Source organism: Triticum urartu, chromosome 2A (assembly GCF_056163025.1).
Source record: "Triticum urartu cultivar PI428250 chromosome 2A, HENAU_Tu73, whole genome shotgun sequence".
NCBI classification, from domain to species: Eukaryota; Viridiplantae; Streptophyta; class Magnoliopsida; order Poales; family Poaceae; genus Triticum; species Triticum urartu.
The window spans coordinates 595566078-595582292 of record NC_141874.1 but is presented as its reverse complement, the minus strand read 5'-3'; the positions used below and the strand labels follow the sequence as shown (position 1 = coordinate 595582292).

The window sequence follows — 16215 nt, the reverse complement described above, 5'->3', positions numbered from 1 at the left end:
GCACTTAGCGTGCCCCCACGGGTTCTGATCCCACTCGCCTAGACTGAGTGGAAGAGCGAAACTACCAAAAACAACAAAACACCCAGTGGGTGCTCTAATTCAACGCAAACAACAGGAGATTGTGGAGAAGAAGATTTTTCGAGAACAAAAACAGTCGGAAAGTTTACTCACCTGGACATTGGCCTGAAGGGCGGCACTGGCGTCGTAGGCAGCCTGGCTGTTCTCGTGCACTGTCTTCACCCACTCCATCATCATGTCAACCTGTCAAATGGCTTCCGCAGCCGCTTCCGACTGGTTGTCCGGGACGGGGTAGCTGGTGAAAAAGTGTGCAGACGACCCAGGTGCGGTGGCTTGGAGCTCTGTGGCGTGGAGTTGGACAGTTGAAGGAACCACAGGTGCAGTCGACGGTGCGGGAGGCCCACTCGACAAGGGTGCAGCGAACGTCACAGAGGCCCTGCCCGCGTCTTCAGCTTGACGGACGGGAGGTGTTGGAGTTGGATTCTTGCCGAGCCACCCTGCCAGCTACTACCTTCTTGCTCTTCCTAGGCTTAGGAGCCACATCTTCATCGTCATCTGGAAGATCAATGATGTTGGCTAGAGCTGCAAGGCAGATCATTCGACCCCAAGTGAACCACACGAACACAGTCGACCAAAGAATCCAGAACAAGATCACAAGAGTTTATACTTGGGTTGGAGGTTACAACATCTTCCATTTCCTCGTCTCGGTACTGGAAAGAAGAGGTTCCTGACGTAGCAGCACTGCAAAGACCCGTATTCAATCGGTTACGTCTGGTTAATCGAGTCGACGAAAAAGACAAGTTAGATGGTTACCCGGAGATAGTAGGAACGGTCACTTTGATCCTGGGCAAAACTTTTGGCAGTTTGGAAGAGGTGGCTTTCGGTGCTGGAGGCGGCGCAACTTTGGACTGCTTTGGAGCCTTTTCATCCGGCGTTGGGGAAGACGTCCTAGGACGCTTCGAAGTCTGACCAGTCGGCGCGACCACTAAGTCCGGAGCACTCGCCGGGTCGTGGGCTTGTTTGGATCTCCTCTCCCTGCGAGGAGGCGAATCGACTTCTTCGTCACCAGTCGATTCATCGCCCTCCTCATCTTCCTCGGCCTGCGAATGCTCCTCGCCGCTCTCACCACCGCTCCCTTCTTCCTCAGCTTCTTGGTCCTGCACTCCGTGGGGCATTGAGTACATGTCGATGAGGGCTTGAAAGGACAATGATCAAAGGAAATTCAATCGACCATAAACAAGATGTCACTCGGTGAATCGAAAAGATACTCGATAAGACAGAATTATACTTGCTCCGGCTGGTGCGAGTTGTCGAATGAAATCACCCTCCTAGACCCCCGAGGGTTGTCTTTGTTGCTGGTAATCCCCATCAACCACTTCTCCAAGGTGTCCTCGCTGACGTCCTCCGGGTGGATCCGAGTGGAATCCTCGAGCCTAGAATACATCCACATCGGATGATCGCACGCCTGAAGAGGTTGGATGCGTCGACCGAGAAAGACCTCTAGCAGGTCCATCCCGGTCACCCCATCGCGGACAAGCTGGACGACCCGCTCGACCAGCACCTTGACCTGCGCCTTCTCTTCTGGAACCACCTTCAGGGGGGCGGGCTTCTCCACTCAAGCCAAAGAAAAAGGAGGAAGTCCAGTCGACTGGCTGGGGGTCGGCTGATCCTTGCAGTAGAACCAAGTCGACTGCCAGCCCCGGACCGAGTCGGGAAGGATCATGGCTGGGAAAGTACTCTTGCTCCTCATCTGGATCCCCAGACCCCCGCACTTCTGGATCACTTGTGTCCTCTCGTCACTCAACTTGGCCTTTTTGATCGACTGGGATCGGCAGGTGAAGATGTGTTTGAAAAGGCCCCAGTGCGGTCGACAACCCAAGAAGTTTTCGTACATCGACACAAAAGCGGCCAGATATACAATAGTGTTTGGGGTGAAATGGTGGAGTTGAGCCCCAAAGAAGTTCAAAAAACCCGGAAGAAAGGATGGGGGCAGTGAGAATCCGTGATCTACGTGAGTGGCGAGGAGAACACACTCACCCTGCCTCGACTGCGGCTCGGTTTCATCCCCCAGGAGCCGTGCTGACTTGTGGGGGATCATCCCCCCTCCACCAGGTCGTCGAGGTCGTCATGGGTGATTGTCGAGCGGATCCAGTCGCCCTGGATCCAGCCCGCCGGCAGGCCGGATCTCGATGAGGATCCGCCCCGGCTGGTCCGCTTGCTCTTCGCCTTCGCTGTCGCCTTCTTCGCGCGTTCCAGCGCCACCGTCCTCTCCTTCCCCATGGCGGCGGGTCGAGCTCGAGTAAAGGTCCGGCAATGAGGGCGGAAGCGAGCGTGGCGGAGAGATTGAGAGAAGAAGAGAGAATGGGAGCGCACGGGGCAGAGGCCTGCTCCAAGGCCTTTTATAAGGTCGTCATCCGAGTGACTGACGGGTGGACCCAGGCGATCTAAACAAATCCTGCAACAGTCGCGCGCGTAATATGTGGCGAAAAAGGTGGCGCGATGATCGAGGAGACTTGCCTAATCCGTCCCGATAACCTCGTTTCCGTCCGTCTGGCGCGCTTCCGAAAATTCAAATCCCGCGAGATCCGCGGAGAGCAGAACAACCTGTCAGACTGAAGACAAACATCCTCTGCATCATCATTCGGAATTCTACCGTGAAAATTCACTCGACAAAAACCAAGAATGGACCACGGCGACTGAGAAAGGAGTCGACGTCGTCACCTCAACTCATTGTTCCAGAACATGATATACTAGTAACACAAATAATGGGTCGGAAGTGTTCCCAACTCCTTCCCCACTCAAACCCTAATCCATTCGGGGGCTAATGATGAAGCTATGTACCTAGGGTAGGGTCATGGACCTGTCCGACATACCCTCCCCAAGGACATCTCTGCAAAGAATCAGAAGCAGTCGAAGAGAAACCATCGTCCACTCGACCATGAAGATGCGCTCACTCGACCACCTTGAAGACACTCGACCACCAGAAGATGAGAAACTCTCCACTCTGCAACGGTCAAGACTTAAACCATAGCTTTATGGGCATTTATAACACTTTACTGCAGACGTTACCAGTAACGCCCCTCCTTTATGAACATTGAACCCTGTGTAACGAAGGGGAGCTGGGGTCCTGGCGCACCCTATATAAGCCACCCTCCTCCTCTGGGACAGGGGTTCGCACTTTTGTAAACACACACTCATATAATCCAGTCGACCGCCTCAGGGCACCGAGACATAGGGCTGTTACTTCCTCCGAGAAGGGCCTGAACTCGTAAAACTCGTGCGTACAACTCCTCCATAGCTAGGATCTTGCCTCCTCATACTTACCCCCATTCTACTGTCAGTCTTAGATCCACGACACCCACCCCCCTGGGGCGCGCCCCCTGCCTCGTGGGGCCCTCGTGGCTCCCCTGACGTGCTTCTTCTGCCTATATAACTCCATATACCCTAAAACTCCGAGAACACACAATAGATCGGGAGTTCCGCCGCCAGAAGCCTCCGTAGCCACCGAAAACCAATCTAGACCTGTTCCGGCACCCTGCCGGAGGGGGCAATCCCTCTCTGGTGGCCATCTTCATCATCCCAGTGCTCTCCAGGACGAGGAGGGAGTAGTTCTCCTTCGGGCTGAGGGTATGTACCAGTAGCTTTGTGTTTGATCTCTCTCTCTCTCTCGTGTTCTTGATTTGGCATGATCTTGATGTATCGCGAGCTTTGCTATTATAGTTGGATCTTATGTTTCTCCCCCCCCTTTTCTCTCTTGTAATGAATTGAGTTTCCCCTTTGAAGTAATCTTATCGGATTGAGTCTTTAAAGATTTGAGAACACTTGATGTATGTCTTGCTGTGGATATCTGTGGTGACAATGGGATACCACGTGCCACTTGATGTATGTTTTGGTGACCAACTTGCGAGTTCCGCCCATGAACCTATGCATAGGGGTTGGCACACGTTTTTGTCGTGATTCTCCGGTAGAAACTTTGGGGAACTCTTTGAGGTCCTTTGTGTTGGTTGAATAGATGAATCTGAGATTGTGTGATGCATATCATATAATCATACCCACGGATACTTGAGGTGACATTGGAGTATCTAGGTGACATTAGGGTTTTGATTGATTTGTGTCTTAAGATGTTATTCTAGTACGAACTCTAGGGATGTTTGTGACAATTATAGGAATAGCCCAATGGATTGATTGGAAAGAATAACTTTGAGGTGGTTTCGTACCCTACCATAATCTCTTCGTTCGTTCTCCGCTATTAGTGACTTTGGAGTGACTCTTTGTTGCATGTTGAGAGATAGTTATGTCATCCAATCATGTTAGAATTGTTAAGGGAACTTACACTAGCGAAAGTATGAACCCTAGGCCTTGTTTCAACACATTGCAATACCGTTTACGCTCACTTTTATCACTTTCTACCTTGCTGTTTTTATAATTTCAGATTACAAATACCTTTATCTACCATCCATATACCACTTGTTTCACCATCTCTTCACCGAACTAGTGCACCTATACAATTTACCATTGTATTGGGTGTGTTGGGGACACAAGAGACTCTTTGTTATTTGGTTGTAGGGTTGCTTGAGAGAGACCATCTTCATCCTACGCCTCCTATGGATTGATAAACCTTAGGTCATCCACTCGAGGGAAATTTGCTACTGTCCTATAAACCTCTGCATTTGGAGGCCCAACAACGTCTACAAGAAGAAGGTTGTGTAGTAGACATCAGGCAGGCAGCGCGCCCCCTTCCCCCTGTCCAAATTGGACTAGGAGAAGGGGGGCGGCGCCCCCTTTTCCTTCTCTTTCTCTCCCTGCCTTTCCCCCTCCTAGTAGGAGTAGGAAAGGAAGCAATCCTACTCCTACTAGGAGGAGGATTCGTCCTCCTAGGCGCGCTAACAAGGGACGGCCAGCCTCCCCCTTGCTCCTTTATATACAGGGGCAGGGGCACCTCTAGACACACAAGTTGATCACAAAGATCTCTCCCAGCCGTGTGCGGTGCCCCCCTCCACCATAATCCACCTCGGTCATACTATAGCGGTGTTTAGGCGAAGCCCTGCCGCGGTAGCTTCATCAACATCGTCACCACGCCGTCGTGCTGACGAAACTCTTCCCGGAGCTCTACTGGACCGTGAGTTCGCGGGACGTCACTGAGCTGAACGTGTGCTGAACGTAGAGGTGTCGTACGTTCGGTACTGGGGATCGGTTGATCGTGAAGACGTACGACTACATCAACCACATTGTCATAACGCTTCCGCTTAACGGTCTACGAGGGTATGTAGACGACACTCTCCCCTCTCGTTGCTATGCATCACCATGATCCTGCATGTGCGTAGGATTTTTTTTTGAAATTGCTACGTTACCCAACAAGCAGGACGTAGGGTTTTACCTCCATAGAGAGGGCCCAAACCTAGGTAAACTTTGTGTGTGTTCTCTCTTGTTACCCATCGATCCGATCTAACAGCTCGGCTACACCTACCCGAGATCTGCTGGTTTTGACACCGACAACAAGGGATCGATGGAATGACTTTGAATAATTAACATCATGCATGTGTCTTATTACAACAGAGTTATCTCTTATTTCTTTCTCTTTCTTTGACCTTGCAGGTACCTAGGATCCAGAAGATCGATCAAGGAAGAGGTAACGAGCGAGGAGGATGTGGTACACTATTCTGAACACCAGTGATAGAAAGGTTTAGTATGGTAACAAAAAGCCAATCCTTCGGGATCAATGAGGTGTAGTCATTAGACGCCAAATGATTTTGTCTGAATATTTATTCTTAATAACCAAAGAACCTCGCGAGATGGTAAGGGCCTGCGGTTGGACAATCGACTCATCAAGGACTGGACAACATGCACTGGCACAACATGGAATCCAAATATGGCTAGAAACTCATCAAGGAGTACCTATTCCAGTGCATGATTGCAAATCATCCACAGAAGGGTACCTATCTCTTGCCATACTTCGAAATGTACATCATTCACTCCTTTATCCTAAAACATATACCTGACCTTGTGATTTGATCTCATCCATGTTAATTTCTTCAATTTTGTGCGCATCAACCAACACATGATTGTAATCGTACTATTGCGGCGCATGGATGGGCTTATTTATTCGATTCAAAGAGGGACCCTCACATGAAGGAGGTTCTAAATGCTGCTCTAGTCATGTTTAAAAATTATAGAAAAAGTGACACAACATTCAGAAATCAAGTTCATCACCAACTCTTGTTACTACCAAGAACCAAATGTCCAAACCTCTCAAAGGTCTGGCTACTATGCCATGGCCATCACGAATGACTTTTTGCACACAAGCATTTTTTGCAAAATTGTTGCCAAATCATGAAGTAGTCCAAGGGGATTCGCAAGAGAGCATATGCGCCTCGAGAAGGTGTGGGCAAGATCATCAACATGAAGGTTGTTAGGAAGGACAGAAAGTTCCACTACAAGCCAGACGTCGAACGACAAACCCGACTACCAGAACAAACATTCGAAGGACATGGATGACTTGTTCTCGATGATTGCCGATGTCCTAAGTCGGTAGATAGAGTTCTTTAAAACTTGTGAAACTGTTAATTATGTGATGAGACATGTTTCTTGCCCTACACTTCTTACTATGTTTGCTTCACTAACACTCTTAATTTTTGTGTGGACATTGTAATGTGCTATATGTGTGTGGATTAATGTTGAGACTACATTTAATATATGCAATGCAATGTGATGATCAAGTGCAAAATGCTGCAACCGTGTGACTAAAACGCCGCCACGGCAGCGAAAAACAATGTCGCGACAATGTTTGTTCTGTGGGCTTGGATTTCAAGAAGTGGCGGACATCAAAAGGGGCTAGCCACTGCTGCCCCACATGATTGTGGTAGGCATATGAAGATGCCCGCCATTGCTAACTCGCCGAGCTATGGCGGGCAGTAAGTCAAGCTCGTCACTGAAAATGTTCTACGAGTGGCGGGCAACCTGACCGCACTGTTGGCATGCATGTTATCAGTGGTGGGCACCCCTGAGAGCCTTGTCTGCCATTGATGGGCCTTTAGCACCCGCCACTGATGGGCATTCCTGCGGTAGTGGCCCTTTGGGATAATCTATAAAAGGAATGTTTTCTCCACGTGTCGCCCATAACTTGCTTAACTTCCTGGCTGCAGTTAGTCTTTGCACCAATGGCGCAACGGTTCATGAAGTAAGAATGAAAAGGGTGAAATAGGGTCTTCCTACCTTCTTAGTTGGAGCAATGCACGCATGCTGATTGCCCTAGGCAACCTTGACATCCCTATTCTACAACACCTTGGTGTCTCCCTCCGCACTCAGTTGCTTTGGTTTCAATGGACCGAGTAGTCGCACCCATGGCAGCATCTCCACATCCCCTGTGGGCCCAACCTCGAGGCAATCTTCTATGCTTCGACTTCCTGGGCCCTAGGCGATTGTCGCTCCCGCCGCTTTGGGAGTGAACTGGATCGATGGTCGCTCGATCGAGGAGATCGCTCCACTCATCCACACCATGGTCCTGAATCATCGCAAAGCTTCCTCCATCTGTGAAGGTCTTCCTCAACATGCCTGGATTCGTGACGTCAAGAGTTCTCTCCGCCCCATGGCTTTGGTGAAATATGTTGAGTTTTCGCACCGCCTTCGCCCTGTCATCCTCTTAGACGTGTCGGATACTCTCACCTGGGTCTAGGATGCCAATGGGCTATACAATGCAAACACCTTATACCAGGCCATGATCTCGGGCGCAATCATTTCTCCTCATTGGTGCCTTAATTGGAACACATGGGCCCCTTCACATCAAGTTCATTGTGTGATTGGCCCTCCAAGGATGATGCTGGACTGAGGCCCGACTAGTCGGACATGGCCTACCCCACAATAACGACTGCCCTCATTGTAGACAAGAACCAGAAACAATGCAACACCTCCTTGTTCGCTGCACCTTTTCGTGCCATACTTGGCATGAGGTGATGTGTTGGTGCCACTCCACAGCTTCCCTGCCTCGCCATGAGGATGAGTTCATGGAATGTCTAACGACGGCGATCTCTGGCTTGACTTCTTACCTTCGTCGGGGTTTCACCTCTCACGCCATCCTCACCATCCAGTGGATCTGGAAGCAAAGGAACGGCTGCGTATTCAATGGTGAATGCCTAAGATTAGAGGAGGAAAAGAATGAAGGTGTGGGCGGGAAGGAGGAGGCGAGGCCCCCTCAATGTGTATTCGACTACTCATTACAGAACCACCGAGTGATCCGACTAGACTTCCCATGGGGTAGCTCAGGGACTTGCTGAGTCAACTCCTTGGAATCGGAGGCCTGACTGAGGGTCAATCCTATGGTAACCTCAAACAATCACGCATCTCGTCTAGACCATCCAGGATGAAGCTCACATGTGTGCACGCGCTGACACTAAAGGGCTAGAATCGATCATCCCTGAGGCATAGTCTTTCACAGACTAAGGGACGCGCGGCCCTGTTTGCCTATGCACCTGTCATTTCACTCACGCCGCGTCCATATACATGCTTGTGCTATTGTCAGATCTACTTGTATTTTCTTCCTTTCTATCAATGAAAAGATACACCATTCTTTTGAGTATTCATGAAAAAAGTGGATTTTTCATAGGCACTGCTACGCGTCGGCCGGCGGATCTTTTCCGCCTCGCGAGATGTCGGATTGGGTGGAATGAGCGGCAGAGGGCCACCCTCTAACACTGCAATAAAGCTCGTGTCGCAATAATTTTTTGTAACACGGGTCATGTTGCAAAAAAATTTGCAAACCAATAGGTCAAGTTGTAGATATTTTTTTTGCAACAGAAGCCTTGTTATAGTTTTTTCTGCAACGGAGATCATTTTGCAACTTTTTTTTTGCAATAGAGGTCATGTTCTTTTTTTTGCAACAAATATCTTGCAATAATTAATTATTTTTGTAACAATGATCCTGTTATAATTTTTATTTTTGCAACAGGAGCCTTGTTGCAGAAAGGAGAGATCGTGGAGAACTAGGTCCAGCATGTCACGTGGAACGCGTGGCGTGTAACCAAGGCAGCGGACGCGAGCGTGATAGTCCGCACGGTCGAACCATATCATTTCCCATTTTTCATTCTACAATTCCATGACTAAAGAAGCATTAGGAGTACTAAATAAACGAGTATTGCTGAAATCAATGGATTTGCTGCTATCTCAAAGTGTTTGTGATCACTAAAAACAATCGTGACTAATCTTTCTTTATCCACACGATAATGCGCCCAACAACTATCATTGAGTCTATAAAGTCCTGCGGAGAGCCCTCACGCCAAACGCAGAGACCGACACAACAGTGCAAACAGCACAACAAACGCAGCCCCTCCGACGCCTCTCAAAGCTGATTAAATCTTAACCTCCTTCGTCATTCCTACTTGCAAAACATCGCTCATCCTGCACCTCCGCCGCGAGCGGCATTTCCCCCGTGGTCACCTCCGACGAACTGATGGGGTGCAAGTCGTGCCAGAAGCCCAAGGCGCAGCACCGCAAGGGGCTGTGGTCGCCGGAGGAGGACCAGAAGCTCCGCGACTACATCGTCCGCTACGGCCACAGCTGCTGGAGCACCGTCCCCGTCAAGGCCGGTAAGAACTCCCTCCCAGCCAAGCGAGAATTTCAAAGGGGAATTGGACAGATTTTCTTGCGAACTTGCATTGCCGAGGTTCATGTCCAGTTCCCAATTTTCCCTGCTTTCCTGTCGAGGCTCTGCAGTGTACCTTGGCTAGCGCGAAGGGGAAAGATGGGGAAATTTAATTTCGCCAGAGGACAGTAGAATTCAGCGATTTTTTTGCAGTGCTTTCGGGAAAGGGTTCCACTAGAATTCTGTCAAATGTACCTTGGCATGTGGTGCGGCGGCTGAAGTTTCCCTTGAATTGCAGGCCTTCAGCGGAACGGTAAGAGCTGCAGGCTGCGGTGGATCAACTACCTGAGGCCGGGGCTGAAGCACGGCATGTTCTCCCGGGAGGAAGAAGAGACCGTCATGAGCCTCCACGCCACACTCGGCAACAAGTAAGCATCCCAAGCACACATCACAATTCTCATCTCTTCAGGGCAAAACGTCATCTGATTAACAGGCGCGATTGAATCGAATTAATCAGAGCACTTCTTAATTTGCTATTTCCTTCCAATTAATCTAATGTTTAATAAGAGGAAGAAAAGTAGAGCATTCATGCGCATGCTACATGTTGCTACCTACTGCCGCTTGTGCCAATTTGCTAGTGTCGGCATGGTAGTGTCGTTAAGCTGCCAAGCTGAGTTCCAGGGTAGAACAAAATAAGGTAAAAAAAAGGTTTTGCTGGCGGAAACAAAAGGAAATGCTGATGTCTGCCATGTAGGCCGCCTTACGTGGTGGATTTGATGCTGACACCTTTGTTCAATATCGAGGCACTCGATTGCCCGTTTGGCGATAGTGAACAAGAGCCTCGCTTTCACTAACCTACTGATGGAAAGTTGGCTTGGTCACGGTTAACCTCTTTTTGGACAGAAGAAAGGACGAAAGAACAACTGAGAATCGCTAAACTTGTGTCTAATCTAATGCTTACGTTTCTAGAGGGTCTTTGCAGTTGCCTGCCTGTGCACGCAAGATAGTTTTGCCATTTCCTTTTCCTGCGCCCAAATAAGTGTCTCCACTTTATACTACTAACATTGATATAAAATTGAGATACTTATTCTTGATACGGAGGTGATAATTAGGAAGGTTCTTAGTTTTGATAGTGAAGATATGCGTGGTACAATCATTTGTGAACACGCTTGTAGTACTAGTCAACTGTCGAGACCAATGATACTGTAACAGATGCTTTGACATTGACAATCCGAACGGAGAAGGCTTGTAGCTGATGCTACAAGCCTGTGACAATCATAGCATTATCTATTGGAGTGACTGTACAATAATTTGCTTCTCTAATATGATGAGATTTTTTTTCTGGCGCAGGTGGTCTCTGATTGCGCAGCACCTGCCGGGTCGGACGGACAACGAGGTGAAGAACTACTGGAACTCTTACCTGAAGAAGCGCGTCGAGGGCGCGCGGGCACCAGCCAAGTCCGCCGGCTCGGACGCGCCCCGGAGCCCGACGCCCAGCGAGAGCGGCCGCGAACGCTGCACCGTCAACCAGCCATCCAACTCCGGCTCATCCGGGCCGCTCGAGTCATCGTCGACGGCCGACGAGTCGAGCAGCCTCACAGTCCCCGGCACTGCCGCCTCGATCCGGCCGCACGCGCCCGTGCTCCCCAAGGTCATGTTCGCGGACTGGCTCGACATGGACATGGACTACGGCACCGGCCTGATGGCTCCGAGCGCCCTGGACGCGGCCTTCGACGGCAGCCCGGCGCAGCAGGGCGCGAGCGTGAGCACCACGGTGGACGGTCGTTGCGACGCCGTGGACTCATTGCACGGGATCGGCGACGGCGGCATCTGCTGGGAGTTCGAGGCGGACATGCAGGGCGGAGGAGCAGGGTTCTGCGACCTGCTCTCCATGAGCGAGTTCCTCGGGATCAACTGACAACAAGTTCTCAAGGCCACGATTCAGTCGGACCAGCACCGTGGAGAAGAAATCGTTGAAATAGTTGTTGCCGGAAGACCCACATATCCAAGATCTCAACCTTGAAAAGAGAAACTCACATGCCTCACGACCACACCGGAGGCAGCACAATGTGGTGGAGATGAGGCGGAGGAACAAATTGCGAAGGAAAATCGCCGCCATCGTCACGCTAACAAATTCTGCAAACCCTAACTTCATCGACCAAAATGAGAAAACTCGAGGAAACTTTATTTACTAGAGCATGCGCCTCCGTAAAACCCGACCAAAAGTCTCCAAGCAAGGAAAACCAACTCTATGTAGATTGCGGCCTCCCGGCACTCCCACCGCAGCGGGATCGGAAGGGGGGCGGCGGCTGATGGCTGGATGAGTGGTGGCAGCGTGGAGCATCCAGAAAATCGCTCCTCTAGGGTTCATAGAGGAGAGAACGGTTCATGTATTGCACATTAGTGATTTTGACCATGGTTGACCATTGCCATGGATGAAACTTAAATGATAATGAAAACTAAATGTGGTGTAAAATAATTGGGAATGAAAGATACTTACGGGAATAATTTAGGGGCAAAATCTACACCTTGCTTTTTTGTTTCACTATCTGTGTCTGAGAGAAATCTCCAATAGTTTTAGCCTATACCTCCTTGTGATTTGTGATTTTCTTGTGTGATCCATGCATGTATACTTGCATGAAAGTGAAAAGTACTCAAATTAAAAAGGGGCATGCTACGCGTCCGCCGGCTGATATCTTTAAAAGATCAGCCGGCTCGCGAACCGTCGGATTTGCCGCATCAAGCAAGTTGAGAGCGCCTCCAATACTGCAACACAGGTCTTGTTGCAGAATTATTTCTGCAACATAGGTCTTGTTAGATGGGGGAGCTTGCCTTTTGTTATGCGCCCATCAGGTGAAAAAGGCCATTTGATCCCCCCGCACCCCCCGCGTCGCCCCCGCTCAGGCGACTCGGGCGGGACGCAACCCTAGCCGCCAAGCACTCCCCGTCCTTCTACCCCTCCCTTTGCCGCCGCTGAAGGACGCCGCCGGCCTATAGCCCGGGGGCTGACGGCGGTGGCGGGGGCCTTCCCTCTCTCCTGCGCCATGGGGGCGGTGCGGAGCCCCGCGGTGTGTGTGGAGGCACGGCCGATCTAGCCTTGGTGGCGTGGCGGGCCTGCCTTCCGGCGGCGGCCGCCTCGGCCTAGGGCGGATGGTGGCGGGTGCGGCGGCTGGCCCTGCTTCGGGCAACGGCCTTGGCTGCGTTCGGCGACGGCGGCCAGGTCGGCGGCGATGGACCATCTGACCTTGGTTCGGGGGTGGCGGCACGGAGGGCCTGGTGGTTGGGTCGGCGCCATGTGTGGTTTTCCCTTCGGACAGATCTGATCTGGCCGGTGCGACCTGCTCAATGTGCGGTGGCTCAGATCGGTGGCGATCCGTGCACACGATGCTTGATGGAGGTTCCTCGTGAAGGAAATATGCCCTAGAGGCAATAATAAAGTTATTATTTATTTCCTTATATCATGATAAATGTTTATTATTTATGCTAGAATTGTATTAACCGGAAACATAATACATGTGTGAATACATAGACAAACAGAGTGTCACTAGTATGCCTCTACTTGACTAGCTCGTTAATCAAAGATGGTTATGTTTCCTAACCATGGACAAAGAGTTGTTATTTGATTAACGGGATCACATCATTAGGTGAATGATCTGATTGACATGACCCATTCCATTAGCTTAGCACCCGATCGTTTAGTATGTTGCTATTGCTTTCTTCATGACTTATACATGTTCCTATGACTATGAGATTATGCAACTCCCGTTTGCCGGAGAAACACTTTGTGTGCTACCAAACGTCACAACGTAACTGGGTGATTATAAAGGTGCTCTACAGGTGTCTCCAAAGGTACATGTTGGGTTGGCGTATTTCGAGATTAGGATTTGTCACTCCGATTGTCGGAAAGGTATCTCTGGGCCCTCTCGGTAATGCACATCACATAAAGCCTTGCAAGCATTGCAACTAATGAGTTAGTTGTGAGATGATGTATTACGGAACGAGTAAAGAGACTTGCCGGTAACGAGATTGAACTAGGTATTGAGATACCGACGATCGAATCTCGGGCAAGTAACATACCGATGACAAAGGGAACAACGTATGTTGTTATGCGGTCTGACCGATAAAGATCTTCGTAGAATATGTAGGAGCCAATATGAGCATCCAGGTTCCGCTATTGGTTATTGACCGGAGACATGTCTCGGTCATGTCTACATTGTTCTCGAACCGTAGGGTCCGCACGCTTAAGGTTTCGATGACAGTTATATTATGAGTTTATGAGTTTTGATGTACCGAAGGAGTTCGGAGTCCCGGATGAGATCGGGGACATGACGAGGAGTCTCGAAATGGTCGAGACGTAAAGATCGATATATTGGACGACTATATTCGGACATCGGAAAGGTTCGGAGTGATTCGGGTATTTTTCGGAGTACCGGAGAGTTACGGGAATTCGCCTGGGAGTATATGGGCCTTATTGGGCCATACGGGAATAGAGGAGAGAGGCCAAAAGGAAGCAGGCATGCGCCCCCCCTCTGGTCTGAATTGGACAAGGGGCGCAGCCCCCTTTTCCTTCTTCCTCTCCCCCTCTTTCCCTTTCTCCTACTCCAACAAGGAAGGAAGGAGTCCTACTCCCGGTGGGAGTAGGAATCCCCTTGGCGCGCCCCCTCCTAGGCCGGCCGCCCCCTCCCCCTTGCTCCTTTATATACGGGGGCAGGGGGGCACCTCTAGACACACAAGTTGATCCACGTGATCATATTCTTAGCTGTGTGCGGTGCCCCCTTCCATCATAGTCCTCGATAATATTGTAGCGGTGCTTAGGCGAAGCCCTGCGACGGTAGTACATCAAGATCTTCACCACGTCGTCGTGCTGACGGAACTCTTCCCCGACACTTTGCTGGATCGGAGTCCGGGGATCGTCATCGAGCTGAACGTGTGCTAGAACTCGGAGGTGCCGTAGTTTCGGTGCTTGATCGGTCGGGCCGTGAAGACGTACGACTACATCAACCACGTTGTGCTAACGCTTCCGTTGTCGGTCTACAAGGGTACGTAGATCACACTCTCCCCTCTCGTTGCTATGCATCACCATGATCTTGCGTGTGCGTAGGAATTTTTTTGAAATTACTACGTTACCCAACACCTCGAGCGGATCCGGATGATAACCTAGTTCTCGGCTTGATGCCAAGACCGGCGTTGGCGGCACTCTTTTGTGTCATTGCCTTCTTGAAGGCATCGCCCTGGAGAAGCTCCAGACCTCTATCCGCTACCTCCGGGGGAAACCTTAGATCAGTTGATCAGATGACGGCGGCGCGTTGGTGTCGTTTCCTCCTTGGGGGCGTCATTCTTGGAGGCGTACACGGGACCGAGGGACCAGTGGGTGGCTTTTTTGGTGGAGCGGTACTTCATCCTACACATTGATGACGGCGGATCTCGGCAGCGTGGTGCAGTGGAGACTCGGTGCCCAATGCGCGGTGATGGACTCGCGCAGGAGGAGGTTGCTGTCTGGCGTCATGGTGGTGTCGATGGCAAAGTGGCGTGACAAGGTAGAAGCCTCAATATCTGCTCTGAAGACGGACCAGTGGAAGATGGCGGTGACGACACATGTGAGTGCGTCAGACCAGTTTATGCCCCAGACCCGGTATGTGGCTCGGTCGGGGCTTCTGGCTTTTGATGATAGGCTTAGGTGAGTGGACTGGGTATTTGGCCCAGCTAGCGCCCCTTCATCATATGGATAGGAGTAGTGGCATATGATGCCAAGATGGCGGATTCAGGCATATTGTTGTAATACTTTGTAAGGTTCTCGAGAATAATCAATAAAGTGGCCGCATGCATCTTTCAGATGCAGAGGCCCGGGTCATCCTCCTTTTCTAAAAAAATAGGTCTTGTTAGATTTTTTTGCAACGGCTGTTTTGTTGCAAATTTCTTTACAGCTAGGGTTTTGTTGCAACTTTTTTCTGCAACTGAGACCTTGTTGCAGAAGATTTTCGCAATAGAGGTTTTGTTGCGAAACTAGACCCGTTGTAGATCATTGCAACACTACATATGTTTCTGAAACATAGCCTCTGTTTCGGAAGCACGTTTGATAAAGAACAACATGCAAGCTAGCAATTGGACACGTGTCATGCAACAGAGGTAACAGACCTGGCCACTATGGTCCGCCGGATGACGATAAGCTTTTCCTAATTAAAAATTCAAACTTCTTAGTATTGTGCAAAAGTTTAAACAAAAGGGCTCAGCTTCGGGTCTGCTTGAGCCTAGGCCAACAAAGGGACCAACTCAAAAATGAGGCGGGACATTCTTGTAGGCAATGACATGTGCACTTAGCCTTAGGTCAAGAAAGCTCGAGGCTCGCGACCCGTTCGGAATCAATTCGGTTTTTTTTGGCTCAACTCGAGATCGACTTGGAAAGAAATGAGTTAAGTATGGATACTGATCGAGAAATGATCCGATCTTGCGCCAACACTATCTTGCTTGATTTTAGCTTGATAGTTAAACATAATATAATTATATTGAATGATCTGTGTAAATAGGATAAGTTATTACCATATATGTTGCCTACACTAGTTAATATGTACGTGCAATGCATGTTAATTTGGAAGTATATTAAGTGTATGCGGATATTAAGTAGA

General features: G+C 49.9%; 1 protein-coding gene across 1 annotated transcript; it reads left to right on the top strand.

Annotated features, from left to right (window-relative positions):
* The first annotated feature begins 9291 nt into the window (after nt 1-9291).
* Nucleotides 9292-12100, top strand: LOC125533730 (uncharacterized). Its single transcript, XM_048697094.2, has 3 exons — nt 9292-9596; nt 9891-10020; nt 10943-12100. Exons 1-3 carry the CDS (start codon nt 9461-9463, stop codon nt 11508-11510), a joined length of 834 nt encoding a protein of 277 aa, XP_048553051.2. The 5' UTR covers nt 9292-9460; the 3' UTR covers nt 11511-12100.
* The last annotated feature ends 4115 nt before the right edge of the window (nt 12101-16215 follow it).

What these genes read in the sequence shown, in the direction of transcription:
- LOC125533730 (XM_048697094.2), top strand. Translation starts at nt 9,461, where the DNA reads ATGGGGTGCAAGTCGTGCCAGAAGCCCAAGGCGCAGCACCGCAAGGGG. An exon ending in CACCGTCCCCGTCAAGGCCG is followed by an intron (nt 9,597 to 9,890) that starts GTAAGAACTCCC and finishes CTTGAATTGCAG; the next exon opens with GCCTTCAGCGGAACGGTAAG. An exon ending in CACGCCACACTCGGCAACAA is followed by an intron (nt 10,021 to 10,942) that starts GTAAGCATCCCA and finishes TTTCTGGCGCAG; the next exon opens with GTGGTCTCTGATTGCGCAGC.